Source organism: Peromyscus maniculatus, chromosome 1 (assembly GCF_049852395.1).
Source record: "Peromyscus maniculatus bairdii isolate BWxNUB_F1_BW_parent chromosome 1, HU_Pman_BW_mat_3.1, whole genome shotgun sequence".
Classification (NCBI taxonomy): domain Eukaryota; kingdom Metazoa; phylum Chordata; class Mammalia; order Rodentia; family Cricetidae; genus Peromyscus; species Peromyscus maniculatus.
Genome location: NC_134852.1, coordinates 206,455,013 through 206,480,100, shown reverse-complemented (window position 1 = coordinate 206,480,100; position 25,088 = coordinate 206,455,013). Strand labels below are relative to the sequence as shown.

The following is a 25,088-nucleotide window of genomic DNA, read 5'->3' as shown; positions in this document are numbered from 1 at the left end:
CACACACCCATGTTTCTAAAATCCCATCCACTGAGTGGAAAAACCCCGTGAGGTTACCTCTGCATGCTACCCAATCACTTCTCAGACTAGGAGGCATGACCAACAAAGATAAACAGTCAAAACCAGAAGGCTACAGAAGTGATTAGGAAGGATGCTGGGAACAACCTGAGAGTGTGGGGCATTGGTACATCGTTAGTGCCTGGATTCCACTTTAGGATTCAGTTAGTTCAGACTCGGATCAGAGATCCCATCAGTGAGTGAGCATGCCAACCACCAGGCAGGGACCAGCTTTGCCGATAACACTGAAAGTGATTCATGTCAGCTAGGCTGGGACAAATGTCACCCACTCATTTTGATGGATGCGCCCCATTCATAGAAATATGTGGACAGATATTGATTTTTTGAGCTCCACCATTACTCACTGTTCTTGGCAACTGACTTCCGTCCTTGGCTTAGCTGTGTTGGTGCTACTGTGGCAGATAATAAATTGCAGGTTAGTGAACCACGAAGGGGTCTGCCTGCAGCTAAGAAAGACAAGAGTGACAACCGGCACTCCGTGTGTGGCATGGGCTGGACTTGATAGAGCAGTAGTTCTCAACCTGTGGGTCGTGACCCCTGTGGGTTGTTGAATGCTCAGGGGTCACCTAAGACCATCTGCATATCAGATTTTTACATTATGATTCATAACAGCAGCAAAGTTACTACTAGAATAAGTTTGTGGTTGGGGGTCACCACAACATGAGGAGCTGTATTCAAGAGTCACAGCATTAGGAAGGTTGAGAACCACTGACCTAGAGGAATAGAGTCTCTCCCACATTTCAAGATCCTTGCTTGCATTATGTATGAAGTAAGAACTCTTAGTCAAAAGGAAACTACAGAGAGCACTGGAGGGACAATTAGCTTCGGAAATAAAAAGAAACCATGTGAGTATCTTTCAAGTAAGGGACATAACCTAATCTCTGTGAGAGTCGGCTGTCATCGGGAGGAAGTGGGAAAGAAGGGAAGGAACTGAAGAAATTCCTAAGCACATGTGCAAGGCTCCCCTCTCTAGGCTGCAGGTCCAGGTTCTTTTCTGGTTTTCTCACCTGGGCATTTTGATCTGGGAAGGATTATGGTAGCAGAAGTTAGTGGCTAAGAACTGGAGAGGTTCCTTCTGGGGGCCAGTTCCATCTCTGTTAGACTCACACATTCAGCAAACTCCATCACCTTCTGTCTGCCATGTTTGGAAGCACCACAGATGAACACGACCTAAAGGAACACCACTGGAGAGGGTAACAGAACACCAGACACAGCAGGAGCGAGCAAGTGAGGGACATCACAGCCTCAGCCAAGAGGGGCAGCGAGGACACGGACTCCCAGGGTGGCACCTCGGGAGTACTTTCCAAAATGACATGATTCTTGAGCTGAGGGGTGAGTACAGATTAGTCAGAAAAACAAGGGGAAAAGAAAAGCTGATCAACATTAGCACAGCCACAGAGGGTGACACTAAGAAGCCCAGGGGTGTGGCTGAGGCTGGGAGTATTGGCAGGGCTGAGCTGGAAGGACCTTCCATGGCACACTAAACTGCCAAAACTTAAGTCTGTTTTTGCTTCTAGAATTTCTTTTCTTTTTTTAAGTTCTGATCTTCTGCAGAAGTTCCCTTGTTCAGTAGCGATGAACATAGTTTCATTCATGTTTTTGAGCAGAGCTGCTGTGGCTATTTTATTTATTTACTTATTTATTTGGTTTTTCAAGACAGGGTTTCTCTGTGTGGCACTGGCTGTCCTGGATCTCACTCTGTAAACCAGGCTGGCCTCAAATTCATAGAGACCTTCCTGCCTCTGTTTTCCAAGGGCCGGGATTAAAGGTATGCACCTTCACCATCTGGTTTACTGTAGTTACTTTAAAATAATTCTAAGGCAGGCGGTGGTGGTGCACACCTTTAATCCCAGCACTTGGGAGGCAGAGCCAGATGGATCTCTGTGAGTTTGAGACCAGTCAGGTCTCCAGAGTGAGTTCCATGACAGCCAGGGCTACACAGGGAAACTCTGTCTCAAAAAACAAACAAACAAAACAACAACAACAAAAACAAAACAAAACAAAAAGATTGTGATCTCCACATCATGATTAATATATAGACTACAGTTTCCTTTAACATTCTTCTGAAGAGCTTCAAATTTGTTTTACTGAACAGTTAATGTTGGGATCAGGTGATGTCTGACTCTAAGTTACTCCATATTATACACACAGTGGTTTTTCAGGCTGTGCCCTGCCCTAAGAGGCTCCATTTTACAAGCAGCTTTTTGTAGCTAGAGTTTTCCTGCTTTGCCCACAGTCAGGACAAATCTTTGTCACCCGCCAGTCCCACAGCCGCTCAGACCCAACCAAGTAAACACAGAGACTTATATTGCTTACAAACTGTATGGCCGTGGCAGGCTTCTTGCTAACTGTTCTTTTAGCTTAAATTAATCTATTTCCATAAATCTATACCTTGCCACGTGGCTGGTGGCTTACCGGCGTCTTCACATGCTGCTGGTCATGGCAGCGGCTGCAGTGTCTCTCCGCCTCAGCCTTCCGCTTCCCAGAATTCTCCTCTCTCCTTGTCCTACCTACTTCCTGCCTGGCCACTGGCCAATCAGTGGCTTATTTATTGACCAATCAGAGCAATTTGACATACAGACCATCCCACAGCAGCTTTTGATTCCACTTTGAGTGAGCAAGGCGACTGAATTCCTAGGTGAAGCCAGAAATTGTACCATCTGTCATGTGCCGCCAAGCAGGCACAGGGTGATTGATCAGTGACTCATTCCTGGGAGTAGAAAGGGAGCCACCAGATGAACTGAGATTGTAGGCACACCATGAGTCTATTAAAATCATATTTTGAAACTTATTGGAAGTGACACCAAGAAAAGTGTTAGTAACTCCATCACCTGGGCCCCATAAAGTGACAGACACCTAACCTTGCAACAGCAGATCCCACGCCAACCCACCACCTGACATAGCTATGTGCAAACCAAGGACGGAGGACTCCTGACTGTCTCCGGGGCTTCGGCTCAGCTCACTCTCCCACCGTGGACATGCACTATTCAACTGCTGACCAGCCACCTGTTTGCCTATCTGAACCTCACCAGCCATCTCTGGCTCCAGGCCCTGCCTTTACTTCACATGTCAACTCCCTGTTTCTTATCTGTCTACTCTTCGATTTCTTGGGATTATTTTCTCCTCCAGAGTTCACTGTTGTTATCTGCAGAAAAGTTAAACCAGTATGAGCCACTCTGTTGTTAACAAACATAGGATTCCAGGTTCTCAATAAATATTTGTTGGATAAATTCAATCCTACTTTATATTTCTACTTACTTCTAGTAGCTACCACACACTTAATCTAGCCAGGACTAAGCTAAACCTTGGATTGTCTCTCTTTCTCCTACTTCCCACTTCCAGCATACCTGCTCTTCCTCAAGTATCTTTCTATCTGTCTGTATCCGTCCATCCATCTGTCCATCCACCCACCATCCATCTACCATCTTCCCCATGTGCTCTGACTTCCATTTGATCACAGGCCTTTCAAAACTGACCTATCAGAAGCCAGCACTCTTACCTCCCAGCTTTGCATGGGCTGACCTTCCTGCACAGGCTGGCCCTTCACCAGCAGCCACTTGGCTCTTAATTCTTACCCAAGTCTCATCCCCAGTCATTGTTTGGATGAGACTTTCCTATTTGCTATAAAATGAATATAGCCTATTTGCTCCTTTTCTACAACCTCTCCCTCTCTTACTACAGTTTCATTTTTCTCTATGACACTTGTTTGCTAATGATTACAGACCTGTTTTTAAAACTTTTGGTTTCTCCCCTCATGAAGTGTAAGATCTCTGAGATATGGCCTTTCCAACGCTGTGCCTCAGACCTGAGAAAAGAGCAGAGCTTAGGTGTTCAGTAAGTATTTTTTTTATTAAATGACCTTTTATTAAATTTTATTTTATTAAATAACCTTTAAGGTTAGCACTCTCAAGGCAGATAGATCTCTGTGAGTTCAAGGCTACCATAATCTACATAGCAAGTTCTAGGCCAACCAGGGATATATATATATATATCGAGAGAGAGAGAGAGAGAGAGAGAGAGAGAGAGAGAGAGAGAGAGAGAGAGAGAAATCTTGTCTAAGAAAGAAGGGATGGGAAGAGAGACAGACAGAAAGATAGAGAGATAGACAGACAGAGAGACAGGCAGACAGAGACAGAGACCCCTGGTGAGGGAGGAAAAAGGTCTTTTTTTCCCCTGAGACAGTCCCTATGTAACAGCCATGGCTGTTCCAGAACTCATGCTATAGACCAGGCTGGCCTCGAACTCACAGAGCTCCACCTGCCTCTGCCTCCTGAGTGCTGGGATTAAAGGTGTGCGCCACCAACACCCAGTGGAACTAGGTCTTATAATATGGACAGAAGCCCCACAGCCAAAGGTCTAGGAGAGATTAATGTCACAGAAACCACAATCCAAAAGGAAGATGTAAAATATTCAGAACATTGGCCGAGGTGGCTTTCTGCAGTGGCTTTCTGCCGTGGGGAGTTAAGTGAACTGGTGACTTTGAGTGTGACATTATTTTGGTGATGCAGCAGAAGAAGCCAGACCACAGCTGGCTATGAAGTGACGTCCGGCAGGAACTTAGAGTCAGAGGCTGGAAGAAAGGGTGAGATAGGAGTCAAGGCTGAAGCCCTGAGAACACACTGAGTAGAGGCAAGACTGGATGTGATGAGCTCAGAGGAGAGTTCGGGTTTTGACTCTGAGGCAAAAAGGAGAGAATAGGGCTCAGCCTGCTTGCTGCAGTCAGGGCTGCTACATACGGCTGTCCTGACTATGTCCTGTAGGCCACCTCCTGACCAACAGGAGCCTTCTGTCCTCAAGTCACAGGACCTGGAGCAGAGTGTGGTTGTCTACTGTAGTACATACAGCATATGGGGTGGGGACATCTGCTGGAGGGGTGCCTTTTCCTACAATCTAGGGAAAGGCTTTATTTAGAACTCACATGTTTTAGGTAAATAACGATGAAGATTCTAGTAAGATAGTCCTCCTCTTAAACATGCTAGGCAGATGTATGTGCACAAGGGTACACACACTCCCTGTGCATGTTAGGCAGTTGTATGTACACACACACACACCCCTTGTGCGTGTTAGGCAGATGTACGGACATGCACTCACACATATACCTGTGAGAGGCAGAGTGAAAAGCTGCCTGTATTGCCGTCTCCCTGTCCCATGTCCATTCATTTCCCTGGAGACAGCCACTATTCCAAATTCGGGAGTTTTCGTTCTCATGCTTAGTCTTTTACTTTCATTAGAATATAAATTACTATTGCATGACTTTACACACGTGGTCTCTTACTGCATGCATTCCCCTGCAATTGGTCTTTATGCTGAACACTGTTGACATTTAACTACGTTGATAAATGAGCCTCTGGTTTATTCATTTTCATTCATTTTGGTATCAAGAAGACAGTGAATAAATACACCACACCTTCTCTTCTATTCTTCTGAAGACATCACTCAGGCTGTTTGTTTTTAAAATCAAGAGAGTAATAAGTTCTATGAGCCTCCTTATTACATAGACAAGAATGTTGTAGAGTACAATTTCTGGGTCCCTTCAGCTTCACTAGTTAATATCAACATGCTCTCTAGAGCCCCATGTAGCAGGAATCTTAAAAGTTCTTATTAATAAAAGCAAACCCGAGGCCAGTTATTGGGGTCAATGCTGGTAGATCAGAGAGATAGAACAAGCCACAGCTATCTCACCTTGCCAATTCCTCAGCTGGTCCTGTTTCCTCAGACTGGAAGCCTCTGAGTCCTCATCCAGAATGGGTCTCAGCTGAATTACTGCTCAAAAGCCTGAATGCTTAACCAGCCAAAATCTTCTAGTTTCTGGTCCTCACGCCTTATATATCTTTTTGCTTTCTACCACCACTCCCTGGGATTAAAGGCTGGCTTTCTGGGATTAAAGGCGTGTGTCACCATGCTTGGCTATTTCCAATGTGGCCTTGAACTCACAGAGATCCAGAGGGATTTCTATCTCTGGAATGCTAGGATTAAAGGTGTGAGTGCCACCATTTTCTAGCCTTTGTATCTAGTGGCTGTCTGTTCTCTGACCCCAGATAAATTTATTAGAGTTCACAATATTTTGGGGAGCACAAAACCACCACAGCCCCATGTACTCTCATTAGGGTCTGTATGTTGCCATTCATACCTTCTCCCATTTGGAGGATGATATTTTGGCTGGAATGGCATTGATTATGTATAAATTTGAGTATTTTTTCATGTTTTTTGGCCATTTGAGGTTCTTATTGTTATATAAAAAATTTAAATTAACACTATTATGGTTAGCAAAATTTTTGAGACAGCAACTCACTATGTAGACCAGGCTGGTCTCAAACTCATAGAGATCCATGTGCCTCTCCCTCCATAGTACTGGGATTAAAGGTGTGTACCAGCATGCCTGGCCTACAGTTAGTAATTTTTATTACAAATATATTCTCATGATTCTGACTTGTCTTCAACAATCTGTTTTTTATGTGTGTGTGTGTGTGTGTGTGTGTGTGTGGTGTCATGTGGTATGATGTGTGTGCATGTGCACTGGGTTATTCTCTTGACACAGGGACTCTGGAGCTCACAGGTTTTCAGCTAAGCTGGTGGCCAGCAAGTCCCAGCGATCTGACCTCTTGCTTTCCTCCCTCGCCTCCACTGCTGGGGTTACAGATGTGTGTGGCCATGTGGACGCTGGAGATCTGAACTTGGGGCTTCATTCTTGACAGTGAGCACTTTTACCCACTGAGCCTTCTCTCCAGCCTTCCTCAGTCTGTTCTTGCTGCTACCTAACTCAACAATACAGACTTGGAGATTTACAAAGGGTGACAGTGTATTAACCCCACGGTTCTGGAGCGTGGGAGGGCCGACTTCAAGGGCCTGAGTAGGTGCTGGTCTTAGTGGGATTCTGCAGAATCCTGATGCGAAACAAAGCATCACATGGTAAGAAGGGCTCATCCAATGGAGAGGGCCAAACTGGCTTCTACAACAGACCAAGTGGAGAGAGAACTCAGTAGTTCATTAATTCACAAGGGTAGAATCCTCACAACCTAATCATTGTCCAAGGTTCATCTGGCCCCACACAGTGCGAATTGAATGTCAACACAAGTTTTGGTGGGGGCATTCAAACCAAACCAGTCATGTACCACACCAGTCATGTTTTTTCAACATTTTTTTGTCTGTTTTGTTTTTCAAGACAGGGTTTCTCTGTGTAGTTTTGGTTCCTGTCCTGGATCTCGCTCTTTAGACCAGGTTGGCCTCGAACTCACAGGGGCTGAGAGAATGGAGTGTGATTACTACCCCACAGATGAGGCGTAGAGGGGCCTGCTTCTACTACTGATAACTGAGTGTGCTTGTAATAAATGTAAATGCCCAAGGGAGCAGAGTGGGAACTCAAGCTTTGAAGCTCAGTGCACTGGATTCCTTGTCCATCTAAATTTCAAGACATTCTTCCAGGCATATGAGGTAGAATACACATCAGAGGCAAAGGTAGGAAGACACAAAGGGACAGGGTAGGCTTGCAAATGGAGTACACGGCCTGTGTGTGCTAAACCCATGGCCACATCACTGATGGCCTATGTGCTGGGCTCACAAACTGTGATATAACAGGTGCAAGCATGTCTCGAACAGGTGTTTCCAGAAGGTCAATCTGACAACCAAATGTGGAGGACACACCATCAGGCCAAGTGGGAAAGGCTGATGGCCTATCGTGGAGCACAGGAGAAGGGATGCATGCAAGAGACCTTTAGGGCTCACTAGAGTCGTGGGGGCAGTCCCCTCTGCTGAAATTGGAAAAAGAGAAATCAGGAAAAGTATCATTGGTAACAGGACAGAAGGGAAGCCAAAGACAGACAAAAGTTTTAGAGTCTTTTAAATAAATGGTCAGTCATACATTTACTACCTGCCAAGAAGGTGCTTTCAGACAAAGTTGATTGCTCCCCACCCTTTAAAACATAAAACTCACTCTCACAGCCTTTGGTATGCTAGAGGAAGTGATCACCACCATAGACTGGGTGTGATGGCACATGTATTTAATCTCAGCACCCAGTCAGGCAGAGGCAGGGGGGTCTCTGGAGTTCAAAGCCAGCTTGGTCTACATAGTGAGTTCCAGGCCAGCCAGGGCTACACATCAAGGCTCCTTCTCAAAAGAACAAAACAAAGCAAAGATGGCAAGCACCAATTATGTTTAAAAATAAGAAAATCCTTCAACAGAGGAAATGCTTAATTTTCGTAGCTGAGGTGCTTATACACAAGCAAGCTCCTCTACTGCACAGCCACAGACCAGAGACCGCTGTGAACCAAACAGCGTCATCGGCAGGAGCTGACAGCCATTCCCCATCAGCTTGAACTCAAGGAAACATGACAAAAGGAGATGTCTTTCACAATTTCTTTTTTTAAAAAAAGATTTAGTCCTTTAATTATATGAATGGGGGTATGTGCACATAAGTGCAGGTGCCAGGTAGAGGGCATCAGGGTATACATGGTTGTGAGCTGCCCACCATGGGTGCAGGGGAACTGAACTCAGGTCCTCTACAGGAGATATGACTCATAGGTGTTAAATGTACTAGATGTATTAGGGTCTCAAAGTGAGCCACGTTTCACATACACACATTTCTCTGTGTAGCCTTGGTTTCTCTGTGTAGCCCTGGCTGTTCTGGAACTCATTAGACCAGACAGGCCTTGAACTCAGAGATCTGCCTACTTCTGCTTCTGTGCCGGGATTAAAGGTGTTTGCCACCACTGCCTGGTTCCTGTGTATATTTTAACAACGCAAAGGTATGAACCATACATGGTGATCTGAAAGGTTTCATGAAAGAATTCATAAATGCATTGAAGGATCACAACAAGCACACATAAAAACCTGTGTATTAAACTACAATCAGAGATGAGTACAGGTAGTGTGTAGTCCTTCATCATTTGGTTACTTGTTTATTATTATTATTGGGCCATAGTTAGTATAGTTATTTACTTTTCTTTCCTCGTCTTCCTCCAGACCTCTCTTTGGTAATGTTTCTGCACCATGGCTTCATCACTGTTAAAAAATAAAAATTAAAAAAAAATATATCAGTATCAGATATAGATGTCTGGATCCTGACTGCCACCTAGTGGAATTTTTGAGTATTAATGTACCCATAATTGTTTTATTTTCACCAAAATAGCTAAATATGGCCATATCAAATTATGGGCTACTGATCTCTAAAGAGTGAAACTCTGGAGCTCATTTTGGTTTTTGTAAATATCAGAGTTTCTATGGTCTTGGGAGACTGCTTAGTGCGGTGGTTCTCAACCTTCATATGCTGCGACTCTTTAATACAGTTCCTCATGTTGTAGTGACCCCAACCATAAAATTATTTTCATTGCTACTTTATAACTGTAATCTTGCTACTGTTATGAATGGTAATGTAAATATATGCTATGTGACCCAAAGGTTGAGAACTGCTTGCCTAGTGGGCAAATCATTTGTCATGAAAATACAATGGCCAGAATTCAGATTCCTAGAACCTATGTGGAGCTGGGCATGGTAGCAAATCTTCAATCCCAATGCTTCCCTAACAAGATGGGAGACCAGGACAGGAAAATGTTGGAAATTATCAAGCCAGCCAGGAAGACTGGTGCTTCGAAGTGAACAAAAGACTGTCTCAAACATAGCGGGAGACCGGGACTATCGCCTGAGGCCTTTCTGATCTCCACATGTATGCTATGCCTCGTGTGCCTCCCTTTCCACCCAAACACACACACTCAAACACTCAAGCGTGTGCGCACACACACAAATTAAAAAACAAAAGTCAAGTGGCTCCTTTTTCCCTTTCTATGTGAGAAAGCATATCCACTGTCACTTGTGGTTGATCAGTTCAAATAATTCTAAAAAATTGATTGTCCTGTTATATATCATGCAGTAAAAATTATGTGAAGTATTTTTCCCTTTTGTCTTTGTTCTAAGAGAAATAAGCTATAGCAGAGGAATACAGTGACTCCACCTTCAAAGGCCATCTTAAGGAGCTGGAGATGGCTCCGCGGTTAAGAGCACTAGGTGCTCTTCCAGAGGCCTGGGGTTCAATTCCTAGCCCCCACACAGACAGCTTATAAGTATCTGTAATTCAAGTCCCAGGGGATCCAACGCCCTCTCTGGTATCCATGGGCAGTGTATGCAGATGGTAGGGACACATGCAAGCAGAACACCCGTACACATTAAAAAAACAAAGACCACTTTAAGACCACTGCCACGGCTACAGCAGAAAGCCACAGAGCCCCAGCATACAGCAGTGGGCCAGTGAGGCCCACCTGGCTCTCCTGCCTGAGTGCAAGGCTAAGTAACGCTTTACCGGCTTACTCATGCTTTTCTTCCCACTCTTTGCATCTTTCTTGCTATGTCTGACGCATCCTTTTGTGAGAGCCAAAGTTACATTTGAAGTTTTAATTACTATGCCTTAGAGATTCATGAAACAAAAATGTTTCTGATCTGCAAGCCCCTTGCCCAAGGAAAGATAGATCTTTAAGGTGGTATTGTGTTCCCCAAAATACTGTGCACCCTAATAAACTTATCTGGGGTCAGAGACAGAACAGCTACAATATTAAACATAGAGGATAGGCAGTGGTAGCACACGCCTTTAATCCTAGCATTCCAGAGGCAGAAATCCATGTTTCTGTTCAAGGATACAGCCAAGCATGGTGACTCACGCCTTTAATCCCAGAGAGTGAGCCTTTAATCCCAGGGAGTGAGGCAGAAAGCAGAAAGATATATAAGGCGTGAGGACCAGAAACTAGAAGCATTTGGCCTGGTTAAGCATTTGGCTGGTTAAGCTTTCAGGTTTCTAGCAGCAGTTCAGCTGAGACCCATTCTGGATGAGGACTTAGAGGCCTCCAGTCTGAGGAAACAAGAACAGCTGAGGATCTGGCCAGGTGAGGTAGCTGTGGCTTGTTCCGGTTCTCTGATCTTCCAGTTCACCCCAATATCTGGCTCAGGTTTGATTTCATTAATAAGAACTTTTAAGATTCATGCTACAGATCTTGGAGGGTACTATTTATGGGAGGTAACAAGCTACATGTTTTCATTCCCCTAAACAAGTTTGACTCATCTACACTGGCTGTTTGATCACATGTGGGTGGGAGGTATGTAGCAAGTAAATATATCAGGATGTATGCTTGTCCCTGATTGGACCTGATGGGAAATGCAATGAATTACGGGTTTTCCTTTTTAAGCCCCTGCAAAACTTAATTTGGGACCATTTCCCAAGAAGCTGGCTATGGACCTGGCCAGATCCCATCCACCTGGCCAGTATTTAATTTGGCTCTAAACTGTGGTAGAGGTGTTCTTTTCGACCAATGGGATTAGCACTTTCTGCTGTCTTTTGTTTCTAAGGGCCATGTGGGCATCTGTAATCTCACATTATATCTGTTCTTAACAAGCAGTGGCTATCACCCAGAGTTTTCCTCCATTCTCTATCATTACCAACACGCACACACACACACACACACACACACACACACACACACACACACACACAAAACCATTCAACATCTATTCTAGCCAGGCTATGAATACTTTTCCCCATATTTGTATTTTGAAAATTGTCAAATATACAGCAAAGTTGAGGTTAGTACCATGAACTGAACTATAACACATTCTCTATTAAATTCAGTAACTGCTAACATTTTGCTTTTTAAATTTCATGTGAACACTCATACATATGTTATGTTCATATATATGGATATACAAGTAGTGTAAACATTTTACATAATTTTTGTTCTTTGAGAGTCTCATGTAGCCTAGGCTAACTGAACTCACTACAATGCTGAGGCTAGCTTCGGCTTCCTTCTCATAACTCCCTCCGCCAGGTGTTGGGATTATAGGCCTGTGCCGCCACACCCAGCCATGTAATATAGTATTTTAATATCTAAACGTGGGCCTTTCCCTCAGTAACTATAAATTTCACACCTGATAAAACTAGCAATTTAACATCATATAACAGTGGATCCAATCATCATCTAATACTGTCTGTTCAAATTTCCACACATATGGTTTTTTTGGGGGGATGGGGATGGGTGGCGAGTAGGTGGGGGTGGGTGGTGGTGATGCCAGGACCTCGTGCTTCTCAGTGAACACACTACCTGTGCTAACATCGCTAGCCTGGCCTGTCCAGTCAACATTTACACACCACATTATTATTTCTCTTTTTGGTTGGTTGGTTCTTCAGATAGGCTCTTGCTATGTAGCCCTGGCAGACCTGGAACACACTAACCAGTCCCAGCGGTCTCCAAACTTCTGTCGATTCTCCTACCTCTGCCTCTGGCATGGTGGCTGGAGCAGTTTGTTGAGAGCTGGCATCATAAACTGCAAGCTCAGAGCAGAGAGCTCAAACCAGAAGTGGCATGTAAGTCTTTAAACTCTCAAAGCCTGCTTCAGTGGCATGCTTCTCCAGGAAGCACCTCTAACCCACTACAGACAGCACTGGAGACCAAGTGTTCAAATGCCCACGACGATGGAAAATATTTTCCATTAAAAAACCACTTTACTCAGGCTGGAGAGATGGCTCAGGTTAAGAGCACTGGCCGCTCTTCCAGAGGTCCTGAGTTCAATTCCCAGCAACCACATGGTGGCTCACAACCATCTGTAATGAAATCTGGTGGCTTCTTCTGGTGTGCAAACACACATGCAGGCAGAACACTGTATACATAGTAAATAAATAAATCTAAAAACAAAAACAAAAATCCACATTACTCTTGAATAATTTGAGTCAATAGAACATCCACATTCTGGACCTGTGGTTCTTTCCTCACAGCCACTCAACATGTTCCTTTGTGCATCTATTTCCTTTAAACTGGACGGCTTGATTATAGTCCTTCACAGGTGACAGTCACTCACGGTGTATCAGTCAAGAGGTGCATAAAGTCAGGTTGTCTCACAATTGGTGGTGCTGAAGTTGATCACTGGGTAAGTAGGTTAACGCCAGATTTCTTCACTGTAATTACTAATCATCTGTGGGATATGATGCTTCATACTTGTGTGTGATACCTTGTCTCTAAACAACCTCCCTTTCAGCACTTGGCTTTGTAGCGTCTATGGGTGTTGTCTAAGCACCTCGAATAGCCACTTTTCCCGTTCTATCACTCCATCCACCCTTATTGGCTGTTTATTTCGTGTACAACAACAACAACACTTCCCTTCTCTTGACTTACAAGGTCTTCAGGCAGTCGTGGCTGGCCTGAAACTCGCTAAGCGGACCAGACTGGCCTCAGCTCCAGATCCGCCTGCCCCTGCCTGCCCGGGGGCGGACCGCGGGCGCCATCACGCCCGACCCATTTTCGAATCCCTTCCTCATCTCATCACGCCTGGCCGGGAAGGCTCGCGAGCCTACGCCCCCGGGAACCTGAGGCCCGCACCCAGCCCAGCCACCCGCTCGCCGCTCCCACCACAAGGCGGAACTGACGTAAGACGAGCCTGCCGGCTGCGCCTGGCGCAGCCCAGGTACGTCACTTCCTGCCGGCTAGGCCACACCCACTCTGCCTCCTGAGGCCGCAGACGCTGGCAGCTTAGAGGACGCCGGGAGTCACGTGACCCAAGCGCCATTTCGCGAGAGTTCGTGTGTCTCGCGAGAGCTCCCTCGCCTTGTCTTCCCCTCTTGCCGGAGCCCGGCTTCTCTCCCCTCCCCCCTGGCCGCCGGCGGCGTTTTCCCTTCTCCGCCCGAATCTTCTCGTCGTCGTGGGTATTTTCCCCTGCTGCAGCTGCCCTTGCCGCCGCTGGGCTCGCGTCCCCGACCCCTGCCCGCCGTCCCGTCCCCAACCCCGCCCAAGGTAACGAGCCTCTGCGGGAGGGTCAGGCCTCGCCGGGCCGCGGCCTGGCGTGAGACGGAGGCCCAAAGCCCCGGCCTGGCAGCGGGGTCCTGGCGCGGGCGCTGTGTGGAGCCGGCTGCTCTGGCACCCCGAGTGGGCGGCCCTGGCCGGCGGGGAGGCTTCCGGGCCGAGGCGGCGAACGTGGCCGTCCCAGGGAACCCGTCGGGTCGGGGAGCCGCCCGCGCCGTTCCGAGAGGTCCACTGTGAGGATGCGGGGCTCCGCAGTTTCCATGGAAGCTGAGAGGCTTTGAGTCTCCTGGCCTGAAACGATGGGCAGAATGGTGGCGGGCTTCGGGGGGCCGGGTCACTGGGAGGAGAGCCGCTTGCCTTGTGTGAACCCTTCAGACTGGAGGTGGCTGCCCGGGTTCCAGGCTTCCGGTGGGCCGGAATGTTCTGGGGATGGTCCTCGGACCCGTATGTTTGCGTCCACTTTTAGGGAGGGTGTAGCTGGTGCTCACTTTTTAGGACATTGAGCTGCGCTTGTCAAAGGCGGGTTCCTAAGATTGCCTGTATGTGAACAGTATGTGTGTTCCGAGGAGCTGCGCACACTTAGAGAGTTGAATGTAGAAGTAGTCATTTGTGTAGTTTTATCTGACTTTGGAAGTGCTCGTCCGTGCTAATGTTTGTGATTTTGACCTTTCCAACTGTTGGCCGGGCAGTGGTGGTGCACGCCTTTAATCCCAGCACTGGGGAGGCAGAGCCAGGCGGATCTCTGTGAGTTCAAGGCCAACCTGGGCTACAGAGGGAGATCCAGGACAGCCAGAGCTATACAGAGAGACCCTGTCTTGAAAAAAAAAAAGAATATGTCAAAGTATTGTTGAGCCACACACTCACTGCCTTCCTATGTTAGTTAAAAGAACTTTCCTTTCCTTTAGACTTTCTGGGAGATCTTTTTGTATAGAATTTATCTGGCATGTTTGTAATTTATTCCTTTGAAGTTTGTGACTAAATCTGAAGAAAGTAAAAATGATGACGAATAAAACTTCGAGTTGGGAGCAAAAATGATTAATTTAGGCAGGTTAGAGGAACATTTTTGTAATTTGATATTTGACTCAGTTTGTATGGTCTTTCGTGTCCCTCAGATGTCAGAGGATCTAGCAAAACAGTTGGCTAGCTACAAAGCTCAACTCCAGCAAGTAGAAGCTGCTTTGTCTGGAAACGGAGAAAATGAAGATCTGCTGAAATTGAAGAAGGATTTGCAAGTAAGTATAGATGGACAGTTGTAGTTGATGTGGTTTGAAAAGAATATTTGTCTTTTTAACATGCATTGTTCAGAATCCATAGGCACTCAAAGCACCCATGAAGAAGGTACTCCTTACAACATGCTTTTATTTTTAAAAATTTGACAAGGAAACTTAGTTGAAAAGGTAACACTATTAAAGGAGGAATGTGTAACCAGATTAAGGTCCTTTTTAGTGACACAGGATTATTTGAAAATAACATGGGACCTTATTTTTCAGCACTCACAATGTGTGTACATAAAATGTGTACAGAGATAACATTCTGTCTGTGTAGGTGTTACATAAGTATTTGAACTTCAGACTAGGCTTTGTAGTTGTTGAGCCTTGTCTAAGTTGAATTGGTGTGAAAAGGAGATCTAACTTTTCATGGAGGATAGGAAGTAGGAAACTTGTAAGGACATGCACTGGGGCTTCAGGACAAACTCAGTATCTGTTGCTTCTCAGAACACCAGGTTAAGAAAAATGCCAGCCGGGCAGTGGTGGCACACGCCTTAATCCCAGCACTCGGGAGGCAGAGCCAGGCGGATCTCTGTGAGTTCGAGGCCAGCCTGGGCTACCAAGTGAGTTCCAGGAAAGGCGCAAAGCTACACAGAGAAACCCTGTCTCGAAGAAAACTAAAAAAAAAAAAAAAAATTCTGAACCTGAACCTTTAGAAGTTTTCATGGTGTTTTGGTGATCTCTGCTTGTTCTATGCCCCATCTAAACAGTCCTTCCCTTTACCTTCTTGAGGGCCATTAATATCATTAGATTTTGCCAGCTTTATACACCTTTAGGAAGTGTACTCAGGAAGCAGAAGTAGGCAGAGCTTTGAGTCCCAGGCCATCCAGGGCTACATAGTGAGACCCTATCTCAAAACAGAAACCTCCACAAAGTTTCAAATGTAACTTACTTGAGAGGGCTTAATAGGTTTGAAAGTCTGAAAGATCTTATTTGTAATTTAAAATGAGTTGGACATTTTCAAACTCAGATTCTAGACTTACAATAGTGTAAATGTTATTTTTAAAAACAGAAAGTATGTGGGATAATTTTACTTTGAAGAAGACTCGCCTTCAGTGCTTGGAAGCCAGGCCTGTGGAGTGCATTTGCCGTTCAGTAAGAAGAGGCATTTAGAAAACAGCCTCTCTTACCCCCAGCTCTTGTGTAGACAACAACCCAGTGTCTCCTCCCTACTCACTGGATCTGCTCACCTGCACTGAGTCTGCCTGAGGTGACAGAGCAAATTAACCTGCTCCATAGACCTCTGCTGACTTAGAAACAGTCCTATCCTTGTCTCTGAAGAACAACACTTCTGTGTGCCTCCTGGGCAGTGGGAGGTCTGTGTGGAACTGGGGGGGGGGGGGTTTCCAACAGCGTTATTACCAGGTCTTTTTAATGTTTTTAGGGTCAATTGTCTTAGAGTATGGGCTCAGCTATTTTGATATGAAATCTATAATGGAAAGTATGATAGGGAGAACGTTATGGTAGATACAGTATTTACCTAAAAGGCTTATCTGGGGCTCAGTTAATGATCTGGAGGCTGAGGATGTAACTGCTTAGAATACACAACACCCTGTGGTTCAATTCCCAGCACTGGGTGGGGAAAAGTCAACAAAATACAAAAAGCAAATCAAGCAGAGGCAGGCAGATTTCTATGTGTTTGAGGCCAACCTGGTCTGTAGAGTTCCAGGCCAGCCATGGTGACTTAGGGAGACTGTCTCAATAAAAAACCCAAAGCAATAACGACTTTGAAGTCCTTTATATACAGTTTTTCTTTAGCCAGTTAGAACAGCACTGTCTGTTAGAACTTGCCTCTGCGATGGTAACTGTGTTCTTTGTCTGCTGTTCAGTGCCACAGCCACTAGCCACACATAGCTACTGAAGAATTGAAATATGGCTAGGGTAACTGAGGAGCTAACATTTTTTGTTGGCAAATAACTACCATTGATTAAATTCTGGATGGTGCAGATTTAGAAGCTTAAGTGTAACATAAATATTGACAGGATAGAATTCTTTGACCAATTTTCATCATTTTTTTTTTCTTTTTTTCTTTCCCTCTTACTCCATTATGAGAAGTTTGATTTTGGTTACCTAGGTATGGTTTGAACTGAAAACTATTGAAAGATGGAAATCATCACTTAAGATTAGGTAAAATTAGAAAAATATTCGGATATATGCTTCCAGCCTGGTTGTTTGCATTGAGACTAGGAAATAGCTTCTGTTTTGGTATGGGTCTCCCTTTTACCTACTTGCTGCTCTTAGGGACATATGTCTTGTTACTTAAATCTTTAGGGTGATTATTAAGCTTGTGGCTTTTACATTTTCTTTTTGAGGGGGGCATCATAATGGCTTCCTTAATAACATAATTCCTAAATAAACATAATTCCTTATGTTTATTTTTTCAGTAAGGTTTCCATGTTTCTGACTTTCATATAGAATAAAAAATTCGTTTTTTCTCTTAGAAGAAAAAGTAGGTATAGTAAAATCAGACTAGCCCTTTAGTTCCCCGGGCAGTTTCTAGTAATCACAAAAATGGTCAATTTATTGGGCTGTATTGCTGAATAAACTGGTTCTAAAGGAGGCAGGGGTCAAGTCACTTGTCTCATATATTACAGTGGCTCTCTGCATCCCCGAAACGCCTTCCTTCAGTAAGCAGAGTGCTTGAGTGCACCCCCTTTGACCTGCTGATATGTAGATCACAACTCCTGATGCTTCCTGGAATTGCCGATTACTGTAACTGCTGCCCATCTGTCAATGAAGGAGCAGTTTCAGAACTCAGACTTGGGGGAGGAAAAGTAATTAATGGTATGTACCTTCAAGAACCCCCTCATACATAAAATAGTTTTTCTGATACTTTGGTCCATAGACACATGTGAAGACAAAAATTGAGAAGGTTCTTTAGAAATTACTGGGAGGGACATGTGGAATAACAAGAGTTACAGGACTTGAGGAGTAAATGCTCTGTACTTTGTTGTTTATAAGACAGGCCATCATGGCACAGGATTTTGAAAATTATGCACAGCTTTTCGGGATTCTTTTCTTTGAATATATTTCCTTTCGAAAGTGGTGGGGAAATGTTCTCTCAAATCTGAGACTTCTTACAGAGGTAGAACACATGTTTGTGCTTTAAACACAATCCCTGGAAGGAGATGCAGGCATTTAATGACAAAGACTTTGTGAGGTCAGGCCTGTTTATAGTCCTGGCTCTGGAGGTGGTTAACTGAGAACAAAATTGGGTAATTTACTCTTCTTTTTGTATTACTATTATTGGAAATGCTCCTTTATTTACGTAGAATTGTCTAATTAAAAAATATTTGAAGCGCTCTCTGGTTTGCACAAGGTCCTAGTTTCAGTCTCTAGTGTTGCAGAACTAATGAATATAAAGCCGTGCATCACCTCCCGTGACTTAGAAAAGAAAAAGATGTCTACATGGCAAACCTTAGAGGTAGCTTTCTGTTGAGTTCTTAACTAAATCCGAGGCTTACTGGCTTTTTTTTTTTTTTTTTTTTTTTTTTTTTTTTAATTCACAAAACTGACCTTTCTCCGGGTACTTAATACTCTCCCCCCCTTTCTTCCTTTCTTTCTTTTTTTTTTTTTGGTACAAACACTAGTTTTTTAAAAGTAGCCAGGAAGATTTAGAATCTTTAGGAGACTAATATTTAACTTTCCTTGGCTACTGAACCAAAACAACTATTACAATAACTCAATGGATGCCTGAAGAAACTAAGAGTTTAATTTTGCTATATTTGTCCCCAAACATAGAATATATTTTAAATGCAACTGCGTGGGAAACTAGTAGGCAAATTCTTTGAAAATCAGGTAATGGATAATGTATGTCTGCATTAGAGTAAGAATGTAGCAGATAAGTAATTAAGTACCTGTTTATATTTTTGGCAAGTTTTTAACCATCCCTAACACACTCAGTCAAACTAATACAGAGAAGCCTGAATTAGAAAGGTATCTGCCATACAGAGAAGCACTACCTGCTTCTGTGGGTTACCTGTATTTTTTCCTTTAAAATGAAGCTGTGCTACTGTGCTTGATAAATAGGTGTAGACAGTTTTGAATCTAACTTGATGATTAGTACTTAAATGGGGTGAAAAATTCCTGGTTACTTTTATTTATGCTTTACAGTATTTTAGTAGAAATGGGTATAAGTGGAAACATTGTGTGCTAATGAGACTGTTTCCAGTGTTTTGGGGACTTCATAGAGGAGAAGTATGTTGGTTACACAGTTGATATTTCTGCCAAGTAATGCCCTATAAAACTAGTTGCATAAAAGATACAAGATGGTTATAAAAGTAACCTTGAATCAAAATCAGTCTCTATTTCTCATCTGTAGAGAAATCTGTTCAGTCACAAAAGGCATTTAGAAGTCAGTCACGGCAGAAACTTGTCTACTGTGATTTCTAATGGTTTTTACAGTTAAGTTGAAGGTGCCTGTGTAGGCTTAGATCACAGCTTCACTATTAGTCTCTAGTGCTGTTCCTCAGTCTTCTCAGTAGCTATGAACTGTACATGTAGCATGCATAACTGCTTTGTGGTATGAGAACTACTAATATTATAAAACCAGAAAGTAGTTGACAGTATTAAATTACAAGTGTTACGGCTTTTGCTTTCTTTTTTAGGAAGTTATAGAATTGACCAAAGATCTTCTGTCAACTCAACCTTCAGAAACTCTTGCAAGTTCAGACAGTTTTGCTTCTACTCAGCCCACTCATTCATGGAAAGTAGGGGACAAATGTATGGCAATCTGGAGTGAAGATGGACAGTAAGTGTAGAAAAACAACCCTCTAACTATAACATGAATTAATAAGATACAATGGTAAGATGTTTTTATTCAGTTTGGACTGCCCTATTTCAATCATCTGTGTCGGTAATGTGATTTATAAAACTAGTGTAATTCTTGGGTGGTTGCCATTAACACAGCTTCATTTTAGGTTTAGTTTAAAATTTGGGAGAAGAGTGGTTTGGATCCTAAAGGAAAGAAAGATGAATGACTGTTTTCTAATGTTTCTAAATGTTCCAAATTGATGTCTCCTCAAGTTAAAAAGTGAATGGCTGGTAATCTCATTGCACTCAGGTGCATACATTGAAATTAATCATTTAAGAATTAGCTTTTCTCAAAGAGATTAAGTACAGTGAGTAGATGTTTAAGAGATTTTTGTGGTGGAAATTTTAATTAGGGCATTTGATACCAGGTTATTCTTTTGCCAAAAGGGCCATTTGATTGCAGAAGTTTATTTTAGAGACATGATAATTGAGTCACTACAGTATAAGTCTTGTAGGCTGAGTACTAGATCTTTACTCACCTGCTTACAGCCATGATATCTTTACAGGTGTTATGAAGCGGAGATTGAGGAGATAGACGAAGAAAATGGCACCGCTGCAATCACCTTTGCTGGTTATGGCAATGCCGAAGTGACACCATTGTTGAACCTTAAACCCGTAGAAGAAGGAAGGAAGGCTAAAGAGGACAGTGGCAACAAACCCATGTCAAAGTAAGTGACGTGTTTTTCCCAGGACAGACAACGCACTGTGCACAGGCTAGCTTGGACTCCTCAGTCTTACCTCGGTCTTCTGAATCACTACGTCTGGCTTAAGTAACTGACTTGAATGTATCATGTTAGGGTTTCCCATTTGGGTAGTTGAAGTAATCTGCAAAGAGAATCCATGCAGGCTGCATGGAGTGAGGTTATAACATTATAACATTGGCTACATCAGGTCAGTATGTGTGCCTAGGTAAAGTGGATACTGTTCATACTAATGTAATCAATAAAGAGGCACTACACTAAGAGCATCCACTATTTTTGTAAGTCAGGTCCTAAGGTTAGACCACAGTGAAGACCACCTTGAGCCTTGTCCCTGCTGAATCTGTATTTAGAAAAAAACCACATAATCAAGGAAGTGTCCTAGGGCTGGGGATGTAGCTTAGGTGTGGAGCCTTTGCCTAACTAGTATACTTGAACCTAGTACCACAAAAGGTTTGGGGTGGGGGAGGGGGGCATAAACAGTCCAGTGTGGAAGTTGTGAAGGGATATGGCAGTAGTTTTAAGGGGACAAAAAAAAGGTACTATGGTTACCAGGACAGTTTCCTTAGGAAAATAACATCTAAACTAACAGTAGAAACAAGGGTTAACAAAGTACGCAATGAAAGCACTGTGACATTGGTTATGTAGGTACTTTTGCTTGACTTGTCTCCCTAATTGATGTTGAACAAACTAACATCTGCCTGATCTGTGAAATAGTGTGTAACGGTTCTTAGACTTTTCAATAAGTTTCCTAGAGGCAGTTCTGATTTAGGGGGGAAAAAAAAGTGGGAGGTACAGAAGTAACAAAATCTTGGGGTTAAAAACTAGGGACCAGAAAGTAGATATTAGATAGCAGAAGACAAGGTCAACACTTAGTCACTTCTGAGTCCAAGTGCTTATTTGTGTGTAAACACAACCTGCTGAGACCGCTGTCTGGTCTTCTCTTTTTTGTTGTTTATTTGTGTGTGTCTAATAAATATGTTTATGATTTTGGAAGAATTAAAATTTAAGTTGCTACATAAATGTTGAATTTAGAAAAATACCAGCATTTAAACTCCCTGAATAAGAAAATCAGATTGTTTTACTCTTGCCTTCTCTGTCAAAGACCACTTAGCCTTCTTTAAAACCCTTCTTCTTGTCAGTTGGTGTCAGCAAGTGGAGGTTATTGGTAGTTTAGGCCCTGGTTCTACTTAGAATCCTAGCTTGGGAAACCCAGGTTTTTGCTGTTCATCACAGAGAGTGTTGGTTGTGCTGTCTTCCTTCAGTATTGATGAAATAGTTTATCTGCATTACATCCCAGGTGTTGCATACAGTACACTAGCTGTATTTTTAGAAATTGGTAAAGGGTTAGCCAGCCATTAATGTTGATTTTATTGTTTTTTTCATTTGTTTGTAAGACTGGGTTTCATGCAGCCTATGCTGACCTTGAACTCTGTAGCAGAGGCACAACTTAAATTCCAGATCCATCTGCCTCCATCTCCCAAGTAGTAGGTCACTTCTGGCCTTCTTTTATAAAAGAAAGTGTCTTAGTACTCAGTGAGTGGCGTTGTCTGTTTTACATTTATTTATTGTGTGGATTTATGTGCACTACAGCATGAGTAGAGGCTAGAGGAGGACTTGAAGGGGTTGATTTTCCTTCTGCCTTCCGGTTCTCAGGGTCAAACTCAGGTTAGCTCATGAGGCATGGCTTGGTGGCAGATACCTTTACATGCTGAGCCATTTCTCTTTAGTTCTGTTTTTCTTTCTTTAAGACAGGATCTGGTGTATCCCAGATTGACTTCCAGCTTGCCAAGGAGGACTCTGAACTTCTGATCCTCCTATTTCCACCTAGGGTTACAGGCATGCCACCACACCCAGATTTTGGCATTGATTTTTAATGAAAAGTTGTGCTTTTGTTAATAAATTAGTATGTAAGTTTTGATTGTACACTTACAAGGAAGTCATATTGTAAATGTTAATTATTGGTATTTATGTCTGGGTTTTCCACACAGAAAAGAAATGATTGCCCAGCAACGTGAATATAAAAAGAAAAAAGCTTTGAAAAAAGCGCAGAGAATAAAAGAGCTTGAGCAGGAAAGAGAGGACCAGAAGGTGAAGTGGCAGCAGTTCAACAACAGGGCTTACTCCAAAAACAAGAAGGGCCAGGTGAGCACCTCCTCATCACTGGGTTCATCTGAAAGTGCAGCTGTCGGTAAAGTGACTTCAGAGTAAGAAAGGAGTGTGGATTTTCCAAAGGGCCAATTCTTGATTTATCAAAATCATTAGTCACTTTCTGCAATAAAAAATGAGCTTATCAGTTCTCTTGGTATGCTTTGTTGGGTAGAAAATAACTGTAGATTTCATATACTCGATATAAGGATGACCTGATGCTTACCCATAGCTTGGTTTTCACTGTTGTCAAGATAGCTGCTCTGTAACAAATTGCTAAATTGGTCTTTTAATAAAAAATCCGGAGCTAGATAGTAGGGTAATACTGAAAGAACAAGGCACTGCCACTTCTCACCTCACCAGCTCCACGATCCTCTGACTTAATGCCTCTGAGTCCTCAGCAGAAGAGTTCCAGCTGAAAAGGCCTCTAGCCAAAGGGGCTTCAGCCACAAAGGGCTTTCTCAGCTGAAAGGCGGCCTTAGTTCCTGTCTCCTCACGCCTTATATACCTTTCTCCGCCCAGCCATATTCTTTCCTAGCGCTAGGATTAAAGGCATGTGTGCTTCTCAAATACCGTAGCAGAGGCAGGAGATCTCAAGAACTGGGATTAAAGGTGTGTGCCACCACTGCCTGGCTCTTGTTTCTCTCCTGGACTGAGTTAATCTCATGTAGACCAGGGTGGCTTTGAACTCACAGAGATCCAGATGGATCTCTGCTTTCCAAGTGCTGGGATGAAAGGTGTGTGCCACCACTGCCTAGCCTCTATCTAGGCTGGCTCTGTCCTCTGATCCTTGGGCAAAGTTTGTTAGTATATCATATGTGTGGCAGAGGGCAGGGAACCAGAGCATGTTTCACCATAGAATTCATTTACAGCCAGAGTTCTGTTAGACCAAAATAGAGAGCCCATGCTTTAAATAGGAATTTGGGAGTGAAAAACCTCACATTTTGAGACAGGTAGCTTTATATTAGTATGTAGTGGTATTTTCTACAAAAGCCACGTGTTTTATAAATATTGGAACTTCAATATATTTTAACATTAAAAAGGTTTAGATTTGTTTTCACACACTGATCAAAAATGGTTTTCCTTTTGTTCCCAGGTAAAGAGGAGTATTTTTGCTTCGCCAGAAAGTGTAACAGGCAAAGTTGGAGTAGGAACTTGTGGAATTGCTGACAAGCCTATGACACAGTATCAAGATACATCTAAATACAATGTCAGGCATTTGATGCCTCAGTAATCAGAAGAACTGTTGGATTTCATCTCTGCAGGGCTTTACATTTACCTTTTTATCCTTATATTTTTCTAAAGGTAAATTATTTGCTAGATGAGTAAGGAAGATACATTGTTGTCATTGTTTGGCTTTGGTAGAATGAAACTTGAAGACATTTGATAACTGCTATCATTTAACTTTTCATTACTACTTACCACAGTTCCTCAGAGTTTGTTGAACAAGACAACTTTTCTAGGTAGATGCTGCTTAAATCAGCACTTAGATGACTTACTGAACTTCAGGTCCCCACTTAACTAATGTTAAGTAGATATTTTATAAGTCCTAATTTGGAGTTTTCAGGTGCTTTGCACTTGACATATCCCATCATTTTATTGGAACATCATGGCAAAATGCCAGCCTGCTAAAAACATCTTCAGTTTGATAACCTGGCCATTGTCCAGACAAGCCCGAGTATAGGTTAATTTATAAATGGCAAAGTTTATTTTGAGGTTATTCCTTGAATTACTTGTTTCCCGGGCCTGTTAGGTCACTTCTACAATTGACTCACCTTGTATTTTTTTGTCATTGAGTTTGAATTTTATATTAAAAAACAAACAAACCATGTTTAGGATACGCTCCCCTTCTCTGGTGTTTATTTGGTGTTTTGTATTTTTTTTTCTTTTGTTGATTTTTCACTTGTAGTAGTGGTACCATTTTGGGGATGTGTAATGTTTATATGGGAAAACAAAAAGCTGATGTATAGCCCTGTATACAATGTAGATACTATTTTTGTAAAAAACCAAGGCTAAATTAATGAACAAGAGTACTGAATGTTTCATGATTAAATTTTTCCTGTATTTCTTGTGCATTAATATGACCATAATTCCCCTGTATATTATGTTCATGTAGCCGAGTTTGTACTTTTTATTAACTAGATCAAGTTGCCAGCATTTGTTGGTATAAGTGAGCACCACAGTTATCCAAGTTGAGTTTAAGCCAAAAACACAGATAGAAAAAGGGTCTTCCTGTTACTGGAAGAAGACAATTTTTAGGGTGTGTGTTAATTTCAGTTTTGTATGTTTAACTTTAATAAATAAAGTGTTTTTAAAA

General features: G+C 43.0%; 2 protein-coding genes across 3 annotated transcripts in view; one reads left to right on the top strand and one right to left on the bottom strand.

The window, feature by feature from the left end:
• The window catches only part of LOC102905636 (uncharacterized), a 25,623-nt gene extending 11,171 nt beyond the window's left edge, over positions 1 to 14,452 (bottom strand). Inside the window, exons 1-4 of the mRNA XM_076563426.1 lie at positions 14,423 to 14,452; positions 13,222 to 14,304; positions 9,014 to 9,076; positions 3,803 to 3,883 (exon numbers count right to left, since the gene is read on the bottom strand). Of these exons, the coding sequence (XP_076419541.1) occupies positions 13,576 to 14,304; positions 14,423 to 14,452 (759 nt within the window). The 3' untranslated portion in view covers positions 3,803 to 3,883; positions 9,014 to 9,076; positions 13,222 to 13,575. The remainder of the gene's footprint in view (positions 1 to 3,802; positions 3,884 to 9,013; positions 9,077 to 13,221; positions 14,305 to 14,422) is intronic.
• On the top strand, positions 13,697 to 25,088 carry Smndc1 (survival motor neuron domain containing 1). Of its 2 annotated transcripts, XM_076563289.1 has the most exons (7): positions 13,697 to 13,836; positions 14,958 to 15,077; positions 17,708 to 17,897; positions 19,721 to 19,863; positions 20,432 to 20,593; positions 22,615 to 22,768; positions 23,868 to 25,088. In XM_076563289.1, the coding sequence occupies exons 3-7, from the start codon at positions 17,895 to 17,897 to the stop codon at positions 24,003 to 24,005; spliced, it is 600 nt and encodes a 199-aa protein (XP_076419404.1). In that variant the 5' UTR covers positions 13,697 to 13,836; positions 14,958 to 15,077; positions 17,708 to 17,894; the 3' UTR covers positions 24,006 to 25,088. The 2 variants fall into 2 exon arrangements, with proteins under 2 accessions (XP_076419404.1, XP_006992374.3); XM_006992312.4 differs by lacking the exon at positions 17,708 to 17,897 and having other exon boundaries at positions 13,703 to 13,836.